Source organism: Stenella coeruleoalba (genome assembly GCF_951394435.1).
Source record: "Stenella coeruleoalba genome assembly, chromosome: 1".
NCBI lineage: Eukaryota > Metazoa > Chordata > Mammalia > Artiodactyla > Delphinidae > Stenella > Stenella coeruleoalba.
In genome coordinates, this window is record NC_137169.1 from 77,935,844 (window position 1) to 77,957,693 (window position 21,850).

The 21,850-nt window shown below is 36.9% G+C and overlaps 1 protein-coding gene across 1 annotated transcript in view; it reads right to left on the bottom strand.

Annotated features, from left to right (window-relative positions):
- Window positions 1-318: 318 nt before the first annotated feature.
- Window positions 319-21,850, bottom strand: part of GTF2B (general transcription factor IIB) — a 30,155-nt gene continuing 8,623 nt past the window's right edge. Inside the window, exons 3-7 of the mRNA XM_079944006.1 lie at window positions 10,086-10,219; window positions 7,715-7,861; window positions 7,460-7,589; window positions 5,998-6,279; window positions 319-3,785 (exon numbers count right to left, since the gene is read on the bottom strand). Coding sequence (XP_079800132.1) covers window positions 3,652-3,785; window positions 5,998-6,279; window positions 7,460-7,589; window positions 7,715-7,861; window positions 10,086-10,219 — 827 coding nt within the window. The 3' untranslated portion in view covers window positions 319-3,651. The remainder of the gene's footprint in view (window positions 3,786-5,997; window positions 6,280-7,459; window positions 7,590-7,714; window positions 7,862-10,085; window positions 10,220-21,850) is intronic.

Sequence of the window (21,850 nt, forward strand, 5' to 3'; positions counted from 1 at the left end):
AATACCATATAATATCACTTATATGTGGAATCTAAAATATGGCACAAATGATCCTATCTACGAAACAGAAACAGACTCATGGACAGAGAGAGCAGACTTGTGCTTGCCAAGGAGGCGGGGGCTGGTGGAGAAATGGAGTGGGAGGTTGGGGTCAGCAGCTATTATATATAGAATGAATGGATAAACAACAAGGTCCTACTGTACACCAAAGATTCAGTATCCTATGATAAACCATAATGGAAAAGAATCTTAAAGTATATATAATGGAATCACTTTGCTGTACAGCAGAAATTAACGCATTGTAAATCAACTTCACTTAAAAAAAGAGGAATGATGACCTAAAAAATCCCCAAAACGGCTATAGCAGCCATAGGCTGTTGCAGATCAGAGAAAAACCATGAGGTTGTGATACTCTGCAGAAGTTTCATAGTCACCTTTTCCCTGCTCCTCTTTCACCAAGTATAAGCTTGAGCGTCCTAGAATGGCAGTTAAAAGTCCCGCCAGCCAGAGAAATGCCAGTAAGGATTATGAATGGAAGTTTGTGCTTTTGAGAGATGCTGGCATCCCTGCGGCCTAGAGATCAGCCAAATAGTGGTTCTGCATGACACCTTAGGACCTTGAGATCCTGATGTAAGAAGTATGTATGTGTAATACCTGGGAGGGAGTGAGGTGTTCAGGGGGCCAAAAATCTCTCAGTAGCTCCATAATTTGCAAATGAGATTAAAACTCCAGCAACAGGAAAAGTCAGGGCCACTGACAATTGGAAATATTGGCATGGGGCAGAGAGGCCTCTTGGCTGGATTAGGACCAGATGGGTAATAGGCTGACCCCTCCCAGCTGTTCATCTTGATAATCAAAGTAAATCTTGCACCTGTGATACAAAATTAGCTCAGAAACCAAAGACAACCCTGGGTAAAGTACATTTGTTGCTTTGAACAGAGGCTTACTATCAAGACATATTTAGTTTAAGAAGCATTTCATTCGGAGGAAGAGCTAAAAGAACAATTTCTAGCTATTAACTCCTTGTCTCCTGAGCGGATTTAAAAATAATTCAAAAACTCACTCTGAAGAGCTTTCCCCAAAGAGCCAGATACAAGTATTGCACTGAATAATTCTGTTCATTTATAAATTGAAAAGAAGTCTATTTGAAAGCTACAACTTAAGTCAGGCCTGAAGCAGCTTCCTGTGAAGTAAGCTTCAACAGCATGGTTCAGTGGAAAGGAGCAGTGGATTGAGTGATCAAGAGACCTGAGTGAGTCCCATCTCTGCTAAGTGAACTTGGACAAAGCTTTTGGTTTCTCTAGGCTTCTCTGAACTACAAAATGGGGAGATCAGACGGGAGCAAACTCAGATTCCATGAAACTTACCAAATCCTTGAACTAGAGTAATAGAAATTGTTCGTAAAAGTGGCTTCCAGCAAGTCTTTGTTTTAAATACCCGAATGGAAGGGGCCACAGTAACCAAGTTTTCAACTCTTTGTTTAAAGATGCTAGCATGAACAGGATGGATCTACTTTATCTTCAAAGAAATGGCCTTGCATAGCTCACTAATATTCCTAACCTGCTAAAAATGCAGGCCCCAAACAGAAACAGGCTTCACATTCTACGTATGATCAGCTCCCAGTGAGGTGGTTGCCCACCTATGTATGGGGAGTTTTTCCACACCTGGAGGTAAGGCTGTAAGCTCCACTCTCTAAAACAGCAAATACACCCCTCTGCCCACAGATTACTCTTTAAAATCAGTTTTATTGATCCATGTTTTTAAAATGTATTCTAAAAAATAGACCAAAATGTTGACATAGTTGAGTGGCAGGAGTAGGTCCCTCCCTTCCCTTTATGCTTAGCTGCATTTTTCTAGTTATCTAATACATTTTCGTAGCCAGGAAAATGAAAAAACTAAACAAATCACATTACTATACCTGAACTGCACCTATGTTTTAAAAATAAAGCACAGCAAACAGCTGGAAAGAAAAAAAATGCCAAAACGCTGGTGGCTATTTTTGGGTGGCTCATGAATGTTTTCATTATGCATTTCCCAAATGTTCTATCATGTGCATGCACTAACCTTCGATAACTGCAAAAATAACTATTTTAAGATTTACTTAACTGGTTGCAGCTTGCAGAGTCAGGCATTACTGAATGGGACTTTTGTGGTCAATCACTAGAAACTGGGGAGCATTAGAGGAGGGAGGCTACTGCTCTCAGTTCATACTTGGAAAGATGGAGATGTGTGGTGCTGGGGACCAAAACATTAACCTAGGGACATTAACCTAGGATTTCTTTCCTTCTTCGGTCTCACTCCGGGTAAGATGGGTTCTACGTGCCTGGCGTATACATTTCATCACTATCCTTGCAATCCTGTATTTGGGTTATATTGTTCTTGTGTTGGTTTGTCTGGTGTTCTTCCACAGCTTTAAGTAGTAGTGTTTGAGTGTCCTACATTTTGTGTAAGGGAGAAATACCATTTGTCTTCGTGGTCCAATACCTATCCCCCTCCCATGGTCAACAGAAATGACAGTGGAAGTCTGATCTTACAGAGGGGAAAGTTGCTCTCTGGACCAGAGTTGCAATCTGCCCACCAAGGCCACAATAGGAGATTGTCCTTTTAATCTAGTGCTAACCTTTTTACAAATGTGTAAGAACCATGACACCTGTTTTATAGCAGTGGGTATGTTTGTTTAGCATGGATTCAAGTCCCCTGTACAAACTACCTAGCTGGCAAAAGGGCAAAATGTTGTTGGTCTTCGCTTACATTGCCTACCAGTCAAGAGACCTTAAATCAGTGTTCCTCGGAGTGAGATGCAAAACATGTACACATCACAATCACCTAGGGAGAAGGTGCTGGTTAAACAAATTCCTGGACATCCTCAGGCCCAATAATCTCCATTTTAAATATTCTTTAGACTATGAGTATCCCAATTAGTAGAAATAACAAAGAACTGTAGATACACAGATTCTATACAGTGAAATGTAAACATTTGGAAATTGAAATCTGTCTCTGTTACTAATTATTTACTAGCATCATCTTCTGCTCAATAAGCTCACTGAGAAAAAAACACATAAACATTCTTGTATCTCTAAAGCCAGTGCCTTTCAAGGCCCTGTTCATCACTTCTTGCTTTTTAATATACATATATTAAGAAATCACACACACACCTCCTTTTAAACTGCAAACTAAATATGTTCAACAGTGGTTCCTCAAAAGCCTGTTATTTCCATAACTTTATTAAAATAAGAAAATTAAATATATATGAAAAAATAATGGAAAACAAGGACCTCTATCAGCTTCATTAGCTACAATATGCATTATTTGTAATTATAAATTATATAAATTATAAATTACATGTAACATAACTGTAACAAAACCTTTAGTTTTGAAAAATGTTTTATTCAAGAATTATGTAATTTCAAATATCTTCCAAAATACAGTTTCCTAGATTGCTACAAAAGGAAGCAAATTGAATAAGAAATGTCATTAAATATGTTTCACTAGTATATACATATGAATGCCAAGCAATTAATATTTAGCCCTGGAATGCGTACCATATCTTTCGTTTTTCCTTATTAAAGGCTCAATCCAGCACTTTGTATAGGCTATGTACAACAGGCAAAAGTTCAGTGTTCATAGGAGTTTCACATTAGCTGCCTCAATTTATAGCTGTGGTAGTTTGTCCACAGGGGTGTCAAATTTGAAGTCTGTAGGAAACAGATCTGGGGCCCGAGGATAGATTAGCCTGTAGGACTGTCTGATTGTAACATCAGCAACACCAGCAATATCTCCAATTTCTAAAAGACAAAAATCAAAATATTAAGTTTAACTTCCATCCTACCTCCCCTTCTACTACCTGCAATATTAAGTTTAACTTCCATCCTACCTCCCCTTCTACTACCTGCGTTTGTGAGACATGGTACTATAAAACGTCTTAAGTGAAAAAGAAAACAAAAATATTTTCAAAAACTAAAAAGTAGAAAGCAGGGCTACAGTAACAACAATAATAATGGTATTAGTACTTTTCGCAAAGCATTGTCGAATTAGTTTAAAAGGTTTACTATACGGAAAACATTTAAACAGTGTTCAAGGCATAGCACTATGTGTGATAGCTATTATATTGCTCATTGTATTTAGAACTGACTTCTTCACAATAAATTTTTTTGAGGATCACAGAATCTATGAATACATTCCTGTAAAGAAATTCACTTTATTAGTTCTGTGTTTAAAAGTTCCCCTGCAACGTCTCCCCTAGCTAAACCTCTATTAAGAGGTTCTTGTTAGGTTAAAACCAAAATGGGATCATGTTGGTATTTTTCTTTTTTAAAAAAATATTTATTTATTTGGCTGCTCTGGGTCTTAGTTGCAGCACGTGGGATCTTCGTTGCCGCGTGCAGGATCTTTAGTTGCGACATGTGTGATGATCTAGTTCCCTGACTAGGGATCGAACCCAGGCCCCCTACATTGGGAGCTTGGAGTCTTAACCACTGGACCACCAGGGATGTCCCTATAAGTATTTTTCTACAGCCTCTTTTTTCTACTTAACATATCTGAGGTCAAACAGCTGTATATTATAGCATGATATAGATGTTTTTCACTATTATAAACACATACTTGAGCATATATATTGAGCTCACATGAGTTATTTCTACAGTCTATTACAGAATCCAAGGATCCACTTTTACCATTCAAAGTCAGTGTCATATTTTCCTTCCATTTTTTAAACCAAGTCCCAAAGGACTGCCACTTGACAATTATTTGGTTAGTTATACTTAATCAAAATAGATTTTTTAAACACACCCTTTAATACAAACTCATTTTACCGTCTTTTCAGAGCCAGTTCAAATCAGTGAGATTTTACAGCTTTTCAGTGTGGATGCTGCCATCAGTGCACAATTAGCTAATTTTAAATTTCCTTATCGTATGTTGCATTATATTTTTCTAGACATAAATACCAATCAATGTCAACTATGTGAATGTCAACTGGGTGCTGGGCAGCAAGTAATTTCACTACCTCACTTTTAAATTTAGAATTGACTGCTCCCTTTTCTTTATAAATCTTTTTGAGGATCATGGAACTAATTAAGGAATGCATGCTTGTAAAGAAATTCACTTAATACTTCTGCTTGAAAGTTCTACAACAGTAAATTCAAGAATAGCTGCAGAAGGTTTAACTGCTTATGTTAGCATTTTCACGAAGAAATTGTGAATAGCATACAAAAGAAGAAAGAGAACAGGTTTCACAGAAAGTTAAAACTTGATGGTCAACACATATTTATAGTGTGCCTCTCTGTAGGGTACCATGCCAGCCAATGAGAAACAAAGCATGGCCACCTCCTCTCAAGATTTAAAAAGTTAAGTTTTGAGGGGAAAAACAGACTATTCAAAATAACCAGGAGAATTTAGGGCGAACAAATAAAAACTTCTAAAAATGAAAAATGTACAAACTAAAATTAATTACTTAATTCAAATGAAAAAAAAGTTAAGTCTGTACACAGGGTTATGCCTCCAAATATTTTTATTTATGAGACACTTAAAATGCTGTATTTTCTTAAGTTTTGATGCTAAGGAACTACCTCTTAAACATGGGCTCTAGATATTTAGTGGCATCCCTCAGACATATTGCAGGTTCAGTTCCAGACCACTGAAATAAAGCCAATACTGCAGTAAAGCAAATCACAGGAATTTCTGGGATTCCCAATACATATAAAATTTATATTTACACTATATTGTAGTCTATTAAATGTGCAGAAGAATTATGTCTAAAAAGATAATGCATATACCTCAACTAAAAAATACTTTATTACTAAAAAAATGCTAACCATCATCTGACAATTCAGAATTGCCATAAACCTTCCATTTGTAAAAAAAAAAAAAAAAAATGCAGTATCTGCAAAGTGCAACAGAACCAGGTAGGCCTGTACCTGCTTCGTACTTAAAATGGAAATACAATCACATACTACAGCCTTTATTAATTTCATCACTACCCTTCCTGATGAACAATCCTACCTTTTTGGGTCCTTTTCTCAGCTGATGCCTGTGAGGCCATGTAAATGGCGGCTGCTGCCACAGATATTGGGCTCCTTCCAGGAACCAAGTCCAACTCCACAGCTTTACGGGCTATATGTGTAGCTGCCATCTGTACTTGTTTAGGAAGACAAAGGTTGGAACAAAACCTGGACATGAAGTCCCCAGTTGTAATCAGATCCACACTGGTTTCTAAAGCTTTCAAAATAAGTTTAAAACATCGACCGATTTCTTTCTTAGAAATGCGTGATACGGCACATATTTCTAAAAAGAGAAAAAAAATAAATAAATAAATCCACATAGGCCATGTAGTTCACTGTAAAATCTATCATTTCTGATTATAAAAGTAATATATTCTAATTGCAAAATTCAATCATGCCTTAAAGATCAATCTCTAATCCTCTCAGTGATACTTCTCATAGAGCTAATTTAAAATTTCTGTTAATTTAAATGTTTATTACACTTAAAAGAAGTTTTTAAAAAGTTAAATGTAGGTTTTAATATTTCAAAATATTAACTTCTCTTAAGTTTCAATTCATGCAAGTTTCTTCAACCAATCAAAAACTTCTTTGATATTTATGTATTAATCTGTTGTAAGGAGTATGTCAAGAAGATGAAAGAAAATACTCAAACTAAAGAAGGCTTCTCAAGTTACACAATGGCATACGTACATGCAATCCCTGAGATTACAGGCTATAGAAAAATGAGATCAAATATTTGACCCTGTTATTCTAAAAATTCAACTACCACTTTCAGAATAAATTTAACAAAAGCCTTAGTTTTAGCTGTAATAACCCAAAAGATGGTAATGATAATGGTCACTGCCTCTTCACTCTGACACAAGAAAACGTAAAAAATATTCATGGATGAATGAAGGGTAATTATAGTCTTAAGCTAAAATGTGTAAGTATCACAGCAACACTGTGAATAAGCTGTAATGTTTTCATGGGTAAACTACAAATTAGATGAAAAACACTGGTTCTTGCAAAGCCTCCAACCGAAGTGTGAAAATATAAACTGTCTAACTAAAGAGAAAAAGTTTCATTCATGCTTTCTAAGGCTTGACTCCCTCACCTGTAGAGACCTGTGCTGGGAGCAGAAACTTTTCTGTGCATCCAGTGTACAGACTTACTACAAAGGCTTCTGATGCCAGGCTCAAAACGCACAAGATATAGTCAGAAGATCCTACTAGCAAAGAACAGAGGGCATACATGGACTAACATGACTTTACATGGGCAATAGCCTGAAAAGAACATGATCAGTATGATCACAGAATTTTTGTCAAGGAATAAAATAAGGTGGTGTTTAGAAAGGTACTTAGGTGGATTACTGTATGTAACCAGGAAGACATGACTTATCTACCTACTGTCAAAGCTGCTTGACTTTGGTCTGTCACTTTAATATGAAATAGATAACATTTATATCTAAGCAACTAAAAACTTACCTTTAAATGTCCTAGGAACTCCTTCCTGTCTGCAGGCAATATAGAGACAAGCAGAAGCTATGGCATCATTAGCCCTTCCCTTCAGGCTCTTCTGTTCATACACTTGCTTGAACAGATTATTTGTTCGATCCTTCAAAGCAGAGAAACTAAGTTTAATTAATTCTAGGCCATTTAATTAGCCACAATAGCAAAATTTCATGTTTTCACTAAATTATGCTAAGTCAAAGCCAGCATGGCTTAAAGACAAGAACTTACAACTATATTTCGAGGGAGGTTGATTCTGTCTGCCATGGTAGTGATTTCTTTGAATGCATTCATCATTGCCCGATCAGAACTACTCATGGTTCTCCTATTCTGGTACTTAGAATTACCGAATTCATCAAAACTTGCAGCTCCTGTACCCTATAAAACAAAGTTTTATAACTTTACGCAAAAAACTTTGAAAACCTGAATGAACAATTTCTAAGAAAACTTAACTTATACAATCTGACTCCATATTACCCAAGAAATCTACCCTGAGCAACCTCTCTATTCCTCAAAAGAAAAAGTACCAGGTTAAGATGGTTTTAAAGAGGTTTTCTAGCAAATACTTTAAATGTAAATATATTATTAGAAAATCTAATAATATAAACCATCATATTAATAGACCTAGGAGAAAAGTCACATGATAATCTCCAAAGGTGCTTAAAAAAGTTAAGCAAACAAAACTCCCAAGTCCAAAGCCAGCACAATGATTAATGAAGAAACATTAGCAGCATTACCACTGAAGTCAGAAGACAAAAACACCTCCTACCGCTACCATTTTCTAACACTGTACTAGAAAAACTAACCAACATGATGTAATTTTAATTATATAATGTTATTATATAACAATTATATTAATTACATTAGTATAATTATATTAAAACTCAGCAAGAGAAAGATTAGAAGTACAAATTTGAGACAGAAGTGATAAACTATTTGCAGATACTACCTTTGTATTTACCTAGAATACTCAAGAAAATCACTCAAACTGCTATAAATAATAAGAGAATTCATTAGAGGGGCAAGTTCAAAATTAACAAATAGAAATCAATAGCCTACATATGTGTAATCAACCAGTTAGAAGATGAAAGAAAAAGCTGCAATTACAACAGCAACAAAAAAGATAAAATATCTAGGGATCAACTTAAGAAACATGCAAGACCTTGATGAAGAAAACTTTAAAACATCCACTGAAGGACACATATGACCTAAGGAAATGGAAATGCATACTATATTTCTGGATAACAAGATTTTTTCCTTAAGAAGTCAATTTTCCCTAAGGCAATTTGCAAATCTAACAAAACTCAGTTGAAATAATACCCAAGTTTTGTTTTTTGTTTTTAAACTAAACAAAGTTATCCTAACTTTAAATGGAAAAGACAAGTGAAGAAAATGCTGGAAAAGGACAATAAAGCCAGATATCAGAACAGTGTGGGGTGGCACTGGACTAACTAGACCAGGTTAGAGAAAGCATGCAAAGTCCAGAAATATCCCCAAATACATTCAGAAATTTAACATATGACAAATGTACCATCTTAAAAAATTTCTTTGCCATATAGGCATAAACAACTTTCAAAAGAAACAGGAGAACCTAATAGTGGTTACCTGTTCTGACAGGGAAAGGGGGCTGCAACAGAAACAGAGTTTAGGGGTCAAGGGTGAGGAAAAACCACTGTGGTTTTTTTTTACATTTTTGTTTTTGAATCATGTATTTCCTATTGAAAAAAATTAAACATTAAAAAAGTCACAGCATTAATTAGTTGCAATCTTAAACATTTAAAACTGTCCTTAGTATACTTTTTTCCAGCCTGTAAAGCTAAAGCAAACACAGAAACCTCCTACTTTAAAATATTTCTGAATATTATAAACTTTTTAAATTAGCCTACACCATTTTTCAAACTTAATATGTAATTTATAGACCATGAAAAAATAATGACCTACTTTTGAATACTTTCTTAAAAATAGACTATGCAGTAATACAGATTCAGTCCTAAAATAGCATACACTTCCTTGATGAGTCCTTTGGAATAATGCCACTACTACTTCCAATTCAGATAACAGAGCAAAAAACAGCCAGGCTGCCAGGAAGATTATGCTCCTGCTTTATATAATAGCAGCAGGTACCATCTATTGAACACATTCTACACACTACATGTGTTATAGATACTTTACATACATTCCCATGTAACCCTCAATATCTCTATAAAGTAGTATTATTCTCACTTTACTGATGAGGAAAGTAAATTCACCAATATTAGAAAGTAGTCTATACTGAGATCCAATTTATCTTAGGTGGTATCGAGGGAAAAGAGAAAACATTCATATTCAAGGAACATGTCAATATGAACTCAAAGAACATACTACACTCAATTTTTTGTGCAAAACTGCTTCATGAAAACAAGGGCCTGTAACTTCAATCTATTGGTCTCCCATTTAAGATGGAAGAAATGCATAAGGCAACCATCATTCACAATAGGAGTACTGGCAAATCTTATTCTCAGATCAAGATTACTCACTGGGGCAGACTGATACTTTTGCAAAGTTCCCAAACAGGTCTTTAGTCAGTCTGCACCTGGTACTTCCTGCCAAATGGATTTATTACCTTGCCAATCATAGTAGACAAATCTCCATCACTCAGAAGAGGATTCTGAGAATCTCCAACTCGAGATGGATCTTTTGTTGCTTTATCATTGCTGAAAGTTCTCCACTCAGATCCTACATCGATAACCCGGTCACCTGAGAATATAAGTGCAAGTCTAAATTGTTTTGTCAAGATGGGATTTATTTAATGCTGCTTAATGCCCAACTCGGCCCTATTATTCCCAGAAAATCTCAACACAAACATCAGGTTTCAGCTTAAGTATCTTGTTTCAGGCATTTGTCCTATAGCATTCCTATTGTGCCAGTCCAATAATAACCCTCTTTAAACATTATGCTATGATTAATCATATTCTAACTCCTGGAACAAAGAATTAGTCAAAATAAGGACAAATAGCAAAATAAAGCTATTCATATGTGATGCAAAGATAAAGTAATATAACCATGAAGAACCAAAATGTGCAACAGGCATGGAAAAAAACAGAAAACACTATTCACAATCGTATTAATACACATAGTTTAACATTTAAAAAATTACAAAGTTTTCATGGGCAATGCTCTGCAAAGATCTAAGCCTAAGGGTATGTTTTAGTAACTATTTGATGAAAAAATATTTTGGGCCAAATAATTCATACAGAATAAACTTTAAGCCTAGAAATCAGTAAGCAAGAAGCCAGACATGGGTAGATCTGATGTAGATTACTGCTTTGGGGGGAATGCTCAATGGCTGGTAACACCTCCAACCACAGACAAGAGTTAACATGAACACATGCATATGCTAGTGATTGTGCCCTTTGTAAATGTTCTCTTTCAATACTGAAAGCCTTATAAAAGGTAGGTACCACTTTTATTGCTACACTAGAAATAAAACTAATTTGCCAAAGATCACACAGCTAAAACTGAAACGCGAATGGGATTCCAAAATCTGTTCTATACTGCATTCGTAAAACATGAGCTTTTCCACCAGCTGTGATAAAACTGAAAGCAGGAACCAGATCATTTTCATCTGTGCCTATACACAACAAACAAAGGAGAAAGGAATGGCAGAAGTAAGTTACCTCAGTAGGTAAAGTCTGGTATTCGTAGAGAACAAAAGTAGGGATACCAAGGGAGGCAGGTGAATTCGGAGACTGGGATTGATTTATATACACTACTATGTATAAAACAGATAAATGATGAGAACCTACTATATAGCACAGGGAAATCTACTTGGAGCTCTGTGATGACCTAAATGGGAAGGAAATCCAAAAAAGAGGGCATATATGTATACACATGGCTGATTCACTTTGCTGTACAGCAGAAACTGACACAGCAGTGTAAAGCAACTATACTCCAATAAAAAAATAAATAAGGAAGGAATTAAAAAAAAATAAGTCTGGTATTGACAGTCAATTAATATAATGGTTAACAGTGTGGACTCTTGCTGCTTAGCTTTGGACAAATTTCCTCATTTCTGTGCCTTCACTTCCTCAGCTTTAAATTTCCCCAATAACCTCATTTTAAAGATTTAAACATTAAATAAGCTCATACAGGTTCAGTACACATGAAGTGCTTAAAAACCAGTTCAAAGTAAGTTGTTTGATATTAGCTATTTATTGCTATAAAAATAATAACATTCTGACATTTTGACATTCATTCTGAGTAAGAAGAGCACCGGTTGTAAAATATTAATCTCCATATTAGACTTTTACAGGATCAATATCAGAGTGCTTTGCTGCAGTACTTGATCAGTAGGATCAGTAGGACAGCAAAGGAGGCAGGGAGAGAACAGAAGGAAGGAACTACATGTAGATTGTGCTAAATCTTCTAAACGTTTTTATATATGGTACGTTAACTAAAATGCTTATAAATAGAGTACAGTGATCTGATCTTAGTGTTATATTTAAGAAAACAGGTAAATACACAACAGAATCATTCATTCCTGATGGTTTGGGGAAAATCTGTTTTTCTCTGAACGCTCAGGTAACTTGGGAATAACCAGATCTCACTTGGACTATCGTGTGTCCCTGTCACTAGGGAACTGGGATAGAGCTAGGATCCCCATTTGTCATACCTTATGCAATAAGAATGACCAAGGAAAGCAGAAGCAGGGAGATCAGTTTAGGCAACTTCTGTGGATCAGAGATTGGGCAGGTGGCCCAAAATAAGGAGAAAAAGTTAAATTGATGGGATGGTCATGATGGATTTCACTGCTTCCTCCTCATAAAAGCAAACATCACTAAACTTGGGAAGCAATTCTAATTACATAAATTAATAATGATTTTTAAAACTTACCTGAAAGAAACATAAAATCTGTAACTGTGCACTGAACTTTACTATAATACTAATAAGCAAGGCCCATGTCTCCAAGAGACCACTCTAAAGAGACTTGACTGTTCTTCCTTTTTACAGAATAGCTGCTTACAAAAAATAGTTACATAAGCAAAACAAAATTACCTGTATTACCAACATCCAAAGACAGCCACTGTAAATATTCTGGCATATATTCTTTCTGTCTTTTCATTCACGTGTATATATATATTTTTTGTAAGATTAAAATTATATCATATTGTGCCTATTCCACTACAAGCTCTTTTCACTGAATTTCTATCAAAACACCAAAACAAGATTTTTATTTTTTATTTATTTATTTTTTTTTGCGGTACGCAGGCCTCTCACTGTTGCGGCCTCTCCCATTGCGGAGCACAGGCTCTGGATGCGCAGGCCCAGCGGCTATGGCTCACGGGCCCAGCCGCTCCGCGGCATGTGGGATCTTCCCGGACCGGGGCACAAACCCGTGTCCCCTGCATCGGCAGGCAGACTCTCAACCACTGCGCCACCAGGGAAGGCCCGATTTTTATTTTTTGAAAATATTTATTTTTATTATTTATTTATTTGGCTGTGTCGTGTCTTAGTTGTGGCATGCGGGATCTCAGTTTCGGCATGCGGGATCTAGTTCCCCAACCAGGGATCGAACCTGGGCCCCCTGCATTAGGAGTCCACAGTCTTAACCACTGGACCACCAGGGAAGTCCCCCAAAACAAGATTTTTAGACAAAGTTTAGTCCCTTTAATAGCATCCACTGATCAAAGTGATACCACAGTGTCTCCATGCTTCGTGTTTTCAAAGGGAGAAAAGTGAATCCAACTTTCCTAGTCAGTGCAATGAAAACACAAATGTACACAAAACAAAAAACTACTGTGGCCTTCAAATCTACAGTTACTTAAAAAATTTAAGTTAAAAAAAAATCAAATGTCATCATTAACTTTTAATATCTTAATTAACACAATGGCTGTATTAAGAGAATATTTTAGGGACTTCCCTGGTGGTGCAGTGGTTAACAATCCTCCTGCCAAAGCAGGGGACACAGGTTTGAGCCCTGCTCTGGGAAGATCTCACATGCCGCGGAGCAACTAAGCCTGTGTGCCACAACTACTGAGCCTGCGCTCTAGAGACCACTAAGCCACAACTACTGAAGCCCGCGCACCTAGAGCCCATGCTACGCAACAAAGAGAAGCAACCTCAATGAGAATCCCATGCACCACAAGGAAGAGCAGCCCCCCACTCACTGCAACTAGAGAAAGCCCGCACGCAGCAACAAAAACCCAACGCAGCCAAGCAGAAACTTAACACACCATTGCAAAGAAATTATACGCCAATAAAGATGTTAAAATTTTTTTTTAATTAATTTTAAAAAAAGAGAATACTTTATCTTTACTAACTCACATCTTTTAAGTCCTTCTGGGACTCTAAATATGATAAAATATTAGTTAGCCAACATGCTTCACTTCACAGCATTTCCTTTTGGCCCAAAAGTAACTTACCATGAGTTTTTTTTAGTGCTTGCTTTGTACTGCCTCAAAAAAGACAAGCTGGATTAGGGAGAAAATAAATTTTAAAAAAAGCTGGCCTAGGACAGTATAAATAGAAAGACCAGAACTGGGTAGTGATGTAATTTTTCCACATACGTGGGAATGATCTACATGACTCATTCAACAATCTGTGGTTTGTGCTAAGAGCTATTCCCTCTTTTTATATGTTACTGCTCAAAACATAGCATTTGTAAAAAATAAAATTTCCAAAATAACTCAAAAAGCACATCATGAAACTACAACTAGACCACCAGATTAAGTGCATGAGTAACAAGAAATAGGGCAGATCATTCAGAAAAAAAGTCAGAATATATAAAGGATTTTCTTGGAAAACATCTAAATGGTCGCACTTTTAAAAGCTGCTCTGGAAGCAAACTGCATTACAGAATTTTTCAAGGAGTAAGTGTACAAGGCAGCCATACTGTTTGGGCATAATCAACCTTTGACAAGAAGCTGCCTGCCAATTAGCACATGTGCGCATAACACACAACCTCACAAAGCCTTCCACGTTCTAGAAACAGAGAAACACGCCAACTTTCACCAGTTCCTTTCTTAACCACACACTGATTTTTGTAAAATTAACACCAGATAGAAAGTCTATATATAAAGGTTTTTAATAGCCAAAATCATAGCAGGACTGTTATGTACATAATAGCACTACTCCTCCCTCCATCTATAGAGTATGATCTCTAACACTCTGATCAAGTTCCTCATCCAAAAAGGTAAACAGATTCAATATGTACATCTAGGTATTACACACATGCACAGTTCTCAATCCACGTATCAGTGGTGTCTAAAGAGTATTAACTAAGATATTATACTATATTCTACAATGAGTTTCATCTATTTTTTCAAGAAGAAATTGAGAATAATTGCCAAAATCATTCACACCAGTTTAAAACCGTTCAACTACTTTGGCACCTACCCACCTTATGATCTGGCAATTCCACTCCTAAGTATTTGCCTACAAAAATCTCACACAAGAATATGGGACTTCCCTGCTGGTCCAGGGGTTAAGAATCTGCCTTCCAATGCAGGGGACACAGGTTCAATCCCTGGTTGGGCAACTAAGCCCATGAACCTCAACTACTGAGCCTGAGCACCACAACTAGAGAGCCCGCGCGCTCTGGAGCCCGAGCACCACAACGAGAGAGAAGCCCACGCGCCACAACGAAGAGCCCGCACGCAGCAACCAAGACCTGACACAGCCAAATAAAATAAATAACTAAATATTTTTTAGAAAGTCTCATACAGGGCTTCCCTGGTGGCGCAGTGGTTAAGAATCCACCTGCCAATGCAGGGGACACGAGTTTGATCCCTGGTCCAGGAAGATCCCACGTGCCGTGGAGCAACTAAGCCCGTGCACCACAACTACTGAGCCTGCACTCTACAGCCCGTGAGCCACAACTACTGAGCCTGCGCTCTAGAGCCCATGAGCCACAACTACTGAAGCCCATGCGCCTAGAGCCCGTGCTCCGCAACAAGAGAAGCCACCACAATGAGAAGCCCCCGCACACCGCAACGAAGACCCAACACAGCCAAAAACAATAAATAAAATGAAATAAAATAAATTTATTAAAATAAAGTCTCATACAAGAATGTGCACAGCAGCATTATTCATATTAGCTAAAAACTGGAAACCCAAATGTCCATCAATGGGAAAATGTAAACAATGGAAAACTCAGCAAGTAAACTACTAATAATGCAGTAACAAGTGCATTTCGAAAACACTATTTTGAGTAAAAAAAAAGTCAGTCACACGTAAGAAAAACCAACCATATTATATGATTTTATTTGTAGTAAGTTCAAAAACAGGCAAAACAATTTCTGAGGATAGAAATCAGTACAGGGATTGCTGGGTTGGGTTGGGTTGGAGGTGGGGGGCGAGGTAGAGGTGACTGACTAGAAAAAGGCATAAGGGAACTTCTGAGATGAGGGAAATGGTCTAATCATGTTTTGTTTGTCTGTTTGGTTTTTTTTTTTGGCTGCATCGTGAGGCTTGCAGGATCTTAGTTCCCTGACCAGGGATAGAACCCATGCCCCCTGCAGTGGAAGCCCAGAGTCTTAATCACTGGACTGCCAGGAAGTCCCTAAATATCTTAATTAGTGTGTTGGTTACACCAGTATATGCAATGACAAAATTTAAGACCATACATTTGGGATCTTTGAATTTTATTGTCTGCAATTATACCTTAATAAACTAAAAATTAAAATTCACCCCCACCAAAATACTGTTGAATTTGAATTAAACTGTATCAAACCTATACACTTTGGGGGGAGTGACAGAACAATTTTTATCTATCTTCTTGGACAAGGGAGTATACTCTTTCTCAAGGTCTTCTTTCAGATTACATGTATGTCACATTTAGACCTTTTTGTTGTTAAGAATCTCATTTTCTAACTAGTAATTGCTATAGTATTTTATATGCTTATATTCAACCACTTTTAACCAGTGGTTTTAATTCAACCACTTTTATATGCTTATATTCAACCACTTTTATAGTCTGTTAATTTTAAACAATTCCCTGGTGGCACAGTGGTTAAGAATCTACCTGCCAATGCAGGGGACGCGCGTTCAAGCCCTGCCGCAGCAACTAAGCCCATGTGCCACAACTACTGAGCCTGCGCTCTAGAGCCCACGAGCCACAATTACTGAGCCCAAGTGCCACAACTACTGAAGCCCAGGTGCCTAGAGCCCGTGCTCTGCAACAAGAGAAGCCACCGCAACGAGAAGCCCGTGCACTGCAACGAAAGCCCAACACAACCAAAAATAAATTAATTTTTTTTAAAAAAAGAGAATACTTTATCTTTACTAACTCACATTTTTTAAGTCTCTCTAGAACTCTAAAGATAAAGTATTAGTTAGCCAACATGCTTCATTTCATAACATTTTCCTTTTGGCCCCAAAGTAACTTAGCATGAGTTTCTTTTAGTGTTTGCTTTGTACTGCCTCAAAAAAGACAAGTTGGATTAGGGAGGAAAAAAAAAAAAAAGCTGGCCGAGGATGGTATGAATAGAAAGCCCAGGACTGCTTTCTATGCAGTCCTTATTCAAGTTGATGGAATTCCTACCACTTGAGACATGCCAGTCACCATGCTAGGGAAATAGGTTTCTAATAGTAACATTTCTACTCACATACCATTGGCCAAAGCCAGTCAAGTGGTGATGTTTAACTTCAAACCGAGTGGGGAAATACAATTGCACCATGTGGCCCAAAAGAGAAGAACCAGAAATATCAGGGAATAGTCATCAGTACTGTTCCACATGACAATTAGCAAATAAAACTCAGCTTTGTATTTTTGTGGATTTATGTATAAATTTATTTTAAAAAGATTGTTCTATGACCTCCTTTCTGTGTCACAAGACAAACAGGAATCAGACTTAACTTCATTGTATTCCATCAATAAAATTTTAGGTCCCTTCAAAGTAATGTTTTTACTGGTTGGTTGCTTGCAAATTTTTATTAATAAAACTTTTTAAATGTTAAAAGGATACATTCCCCAGTGGTGCGTGCGAATCTTGATGTGCAACCCTAAGGGTCTTCTGTGAGGAATGTCAAGTTTTCTTCTATTGCACCTTTAATATTTTATCATATTCAGCTGGATCTTCAAGTAGTACCATAGTGGCTATCTTGTCTTTACCACTTTCCAAAATTCACTCTTTATATTCTCAGGTTTGTTTTCTGCTTTACTGATTCGATTTTCTAGAATGTTAAGTCAGCTCATTGCTATCGAAACAGTTTTACTGTGTTTGTCTCCTTGTACTATCTTCTTTATTTCTGACCACTTTTAATAGAAACATTAAGGAAGCTTTATTTCACTGATCACAAAAAGCAGTTATTTTCTATAACTTTTTTCTAGTAAACTGTATCAGAATCAGAATTTTCTGTTAAGTCCATAGGACCACTGTTCGTCTTTACTGTAGTTTGTATTCAAAAGCCTCAGGCTGATGTTTATGCTTATTCATCCTGAAATAAAGAATTATCAATCCAAGTCCAGTGGTGGCAGTGATGTTGGAAAACCTTCCAATCCACCACTGTTAAGTACTCCCAGCCTCTCTGGGTACTCACAAATCCCTGGCAGACAACAGAGAATCCAAACAAAAATAAACTCCCAATATGATTCCAAAAATGTATTAGGAAGGATACAGGTAGGTCTGTAATCAAAGCAAAAACAACAGCAACTTCAACGAGATAGAACTTTCTCAGGTTACCACAGTTAATTGTTTTGGATTAGTGTGACTCCCAGGCTCCTCCTATCTTTTTTGATAAGCCATCTTCATCATGACTTGCATTTTGTAGTGTATGATGGCTGCTGGTAGTTCCCTCCATCATGTCTGCATTCTAGCCAATGGGAAGGAGAAAAAGGGAGAGCACATCCCTTAGGGCAGGATCTAGAATTGCACAAATCTCTTCTACTTTACAGTGCACTCTTAGAACTTAATCAGGTGGCCATAACCAACTGGAAGGGAAGCTGGGAAATAAATACAGTCTAGCTGAGCAGCCACAGGCCCAGTGGATTCTTATTATTAAAGAAAGAGTTGGGTAATAGATACTGGGAAACAACCAACATCTTCTGCTACAAGGAATAATGCCGGAGCAGGGGAGAGAGATAAGAAAGGATGTCCTGTAGAAACAAGGTACTTTGCTTGATAGTATAAAGGAAACAGTACACAAAGACAAATTAAACAGACATTTAACCTTCTTACCAGGCAAGCTATAAATGGTAAATACAACCAAAGATATTCTGTAGTACAATATTAAAATCATAATGGCTTAAGGTAGCAATTTTAACAAAGGGGAAAACTGCAACATATCAAAAGCAGCCAGGAAGCCAATACTGAAGATAATCTGACTTTCCAACCTGACCTAGACTCAGGATATTTTTGTTTTCTGTTTATTATTGTAAATTAATAAAGAAATTTTTTAAAAAATATTTATTTATTTATTTGGTTGCATGGGGTCTTAGTTGCAGCAGGCAGGCTCCTTAGTTGTGGCATTTGAACTCTTAGTTGTGACATGCATGTGGGATCTAGTTCCCTGACCAGGGATTGAACCCAGGCCCCCTGCATTGGGAGTGTGGAGTCTTATCCACCATGCCACCAGGGAAGTCCCAATAAAGGAATTTTTAAAAAGGGAATATTAAGAGGAACTGCCCAGAATTTCAATTCTTTCTGCCATCTTGTAAGCATTTTGGCATACCACCTTTGGTAGAGAATTCAGAAGTCTTAGAACAATATCCCCCAAGCTACTTGTTTTCATAGGCTAGATTTATCTAAAACCATTTAGTTTAAAACTGCAAAAGTTTTCAAAATGTGCTAAGTCAAAAACTTCAATAATCAAAATGTATTATTATTCAAGATGGATAAATCCAAAGCACTGAATTTTTTAATTACAAAAAATCAAGGTGCTCTGGGAAACTGTTTAAGCCAACACACTGTATTTGTTAAATCTAATGCTGAAAATGAAATGCATCATTAGTTTCCACACCTTCCTCAGTCACCTAACCCTTCCTACCATTCCTTCTCACATTTCAAAGAATCCTGATTTTTAGTCTAGGGTTACTACACATTCTTATCAGAAATCTTGCATTAAAGATAATTTTGAAGGGAACTTTGATCAAGAGATATTTTATAAAGAAATACTATTTATAATATAGTCAGTCTCTAAATCAGTTTATGTTCCCACAATGTAAACTGGGTACCAACCCAAAATGAATTATCCACTAGAAACAAACCATATCATGGTTAATTTCCCAGACCAGCCCATAAAATCCTATTTTATCCATGTTTAGACCATTAAAAAACAATAAAAACAAAAAAAACCCTGTACAAGTCAACAGTGTAACTACCATTAGGAAAACAGTTTGTAAAGGAAAATACATTATAAGTTCCATCCTTGAATATGTGAACAGACCTTGCTTTTCCTGAAATACGGGCAGGTCTGCAGCAAGCAGCAGCAGCAGCAGCAGCAGCAGCAGCATCTAAGCTAAGGAGCCCTGGCTCTGGTAGAAGATGCATCTTAACTTAGTCACAATACATTTAGTCCTTCACATACTAATATTGATACTTTCAGGCCTCCATCTTATGGCACATGTTTCTTTTCCCCTCTACCTGGAATGACTTTCCCTCCATAAACCCTTTCTCATTCTAATGATCATGTTTTCAATGTAAATTCAACAGTAATTTCCCTAGGAAGTCACCACTTCCTTCCTACGTGTTCTCACCAAACTTGGAAGATCTGTAATAGAACTTTTACCACTCTTTGTTGTTTTAATTTACCTTCCTCCTTTCCACACAGTAGACAAAGAATTGGTCCAGAGCTTGGTTATAGCACCTCATCTTTCTATCACTCTCCTTGACCAGCACAGTGTTTAATGGAAACATGCAGTACAAAGACCAAAGGCTTTTCAAGTCCAATAAATCTGGATTTAAGTGGCTGTGTCACTTACTAGGTGTAGAATCTTGAGCTAATTACCCAAACACTACAAGCCTCAGTTTCCCTTTCTTTAAAATCAAAAAACTACCTCAGAGTGGTTGTGTTACCCAAGTAAAATTAGTGGTTCTCTGATGCTTAAGAGAAAGTAGCATCTAAATTAAAGATTTCTGAATTAGGTAAAAAAGGCTGTGTCTGAGGGCTTACAAGAGACGACAAAGCAAGAATTTGAAAGTGAATACAAATATTCCTTAATTTTAAAATATAACTTGGCTATAGTAAACTAAAGCTGAATATTTTCCTTTAGGAAACACTGCTAATGCAAATTTAAAGATGGTAATCCGATAATGTTTAAAATACTACAATTGCAGCATTAAATATGCCAGACCCATAACAATCACTAAAACACATTTTGCAATTGACTTGCTAGGAAGAATGGCATCTCAGATTTGGAATCACCCTTTTTTTCTACAAGGTTAAGAAAAAAGGAGTACTTATATCCCTAAAATACGTTTCACTGAAATCTCATACTAAAATTATACTATGTATTTTATACATTATCTCATTTTATTCTTAACAATTCCTAACAAATCTGAGATGTATGGTACATGTCCTTTTGGGGGGGGGGGTGTACTTATTTTACACATAAAGAAAGTTAAGCTTGGAGAAATTATGTAACTTAACCTTAGTTACATAACTTATTAAGTAGTAGAGTCAAGTCTAGACTCCAGGGCCATTGACTCCTAGTTACCCTAGGAACTATGGACACACATAGATATCTGTCTTATAGGAATTTGCAGTCTAGGTCTGGAGACATAGGAAATATGAAAGCAAAGATGAGAAGCCTAACTGTACAGAGATCACAAAGAATATGCCAAATTATAAAGTTTACAGGATAGATCTGTGTTTCTTAACATGTTACCAATGTATGACCTGAGCTAGGGTTTCTGGAAGTGGGGCCTGGAATCTTTTAAAACATTTCTCAGTTGATTCTTAATGTACATTCACGTTCATGTCTCAGATTCACTAGTATAAACAATATCCAGAATGAACTTAGGAGGGGAAGGTCAAATCGACTCATTTTTCTCTTTCAAATTCATCTAAACTATTTTCCGGTATTTTCCTTATATTACTTTTTTTTTTTTCTTGCGGTACGCGGGGCTCTCACTGTTGTGGCCTCTCCCGTTGCGGAGCACAGGCTCTGGACGCGCAGGCCCAGTGGCCATGGCTCACGGGCCCAGCTGCTCTGCGGGATGTAGGATCTTCCTGGACCGAGGCACGAACCCGTGTCCCCTGCATCGGCAGGCGGACTCTCAACCACTGCGCCACCAGGGAAGCCCTCCTTATATTACTTTTAAAATCAATGGAAGAATTCCATTTTAAATGCTACACAAAAAGTGGCTTTAAGTAGAAATGATACCACTAGTTCTAAACAACACCTCATTGTGAAATCCTAATTTATAAAAGTCTTGATAACCAATTTCA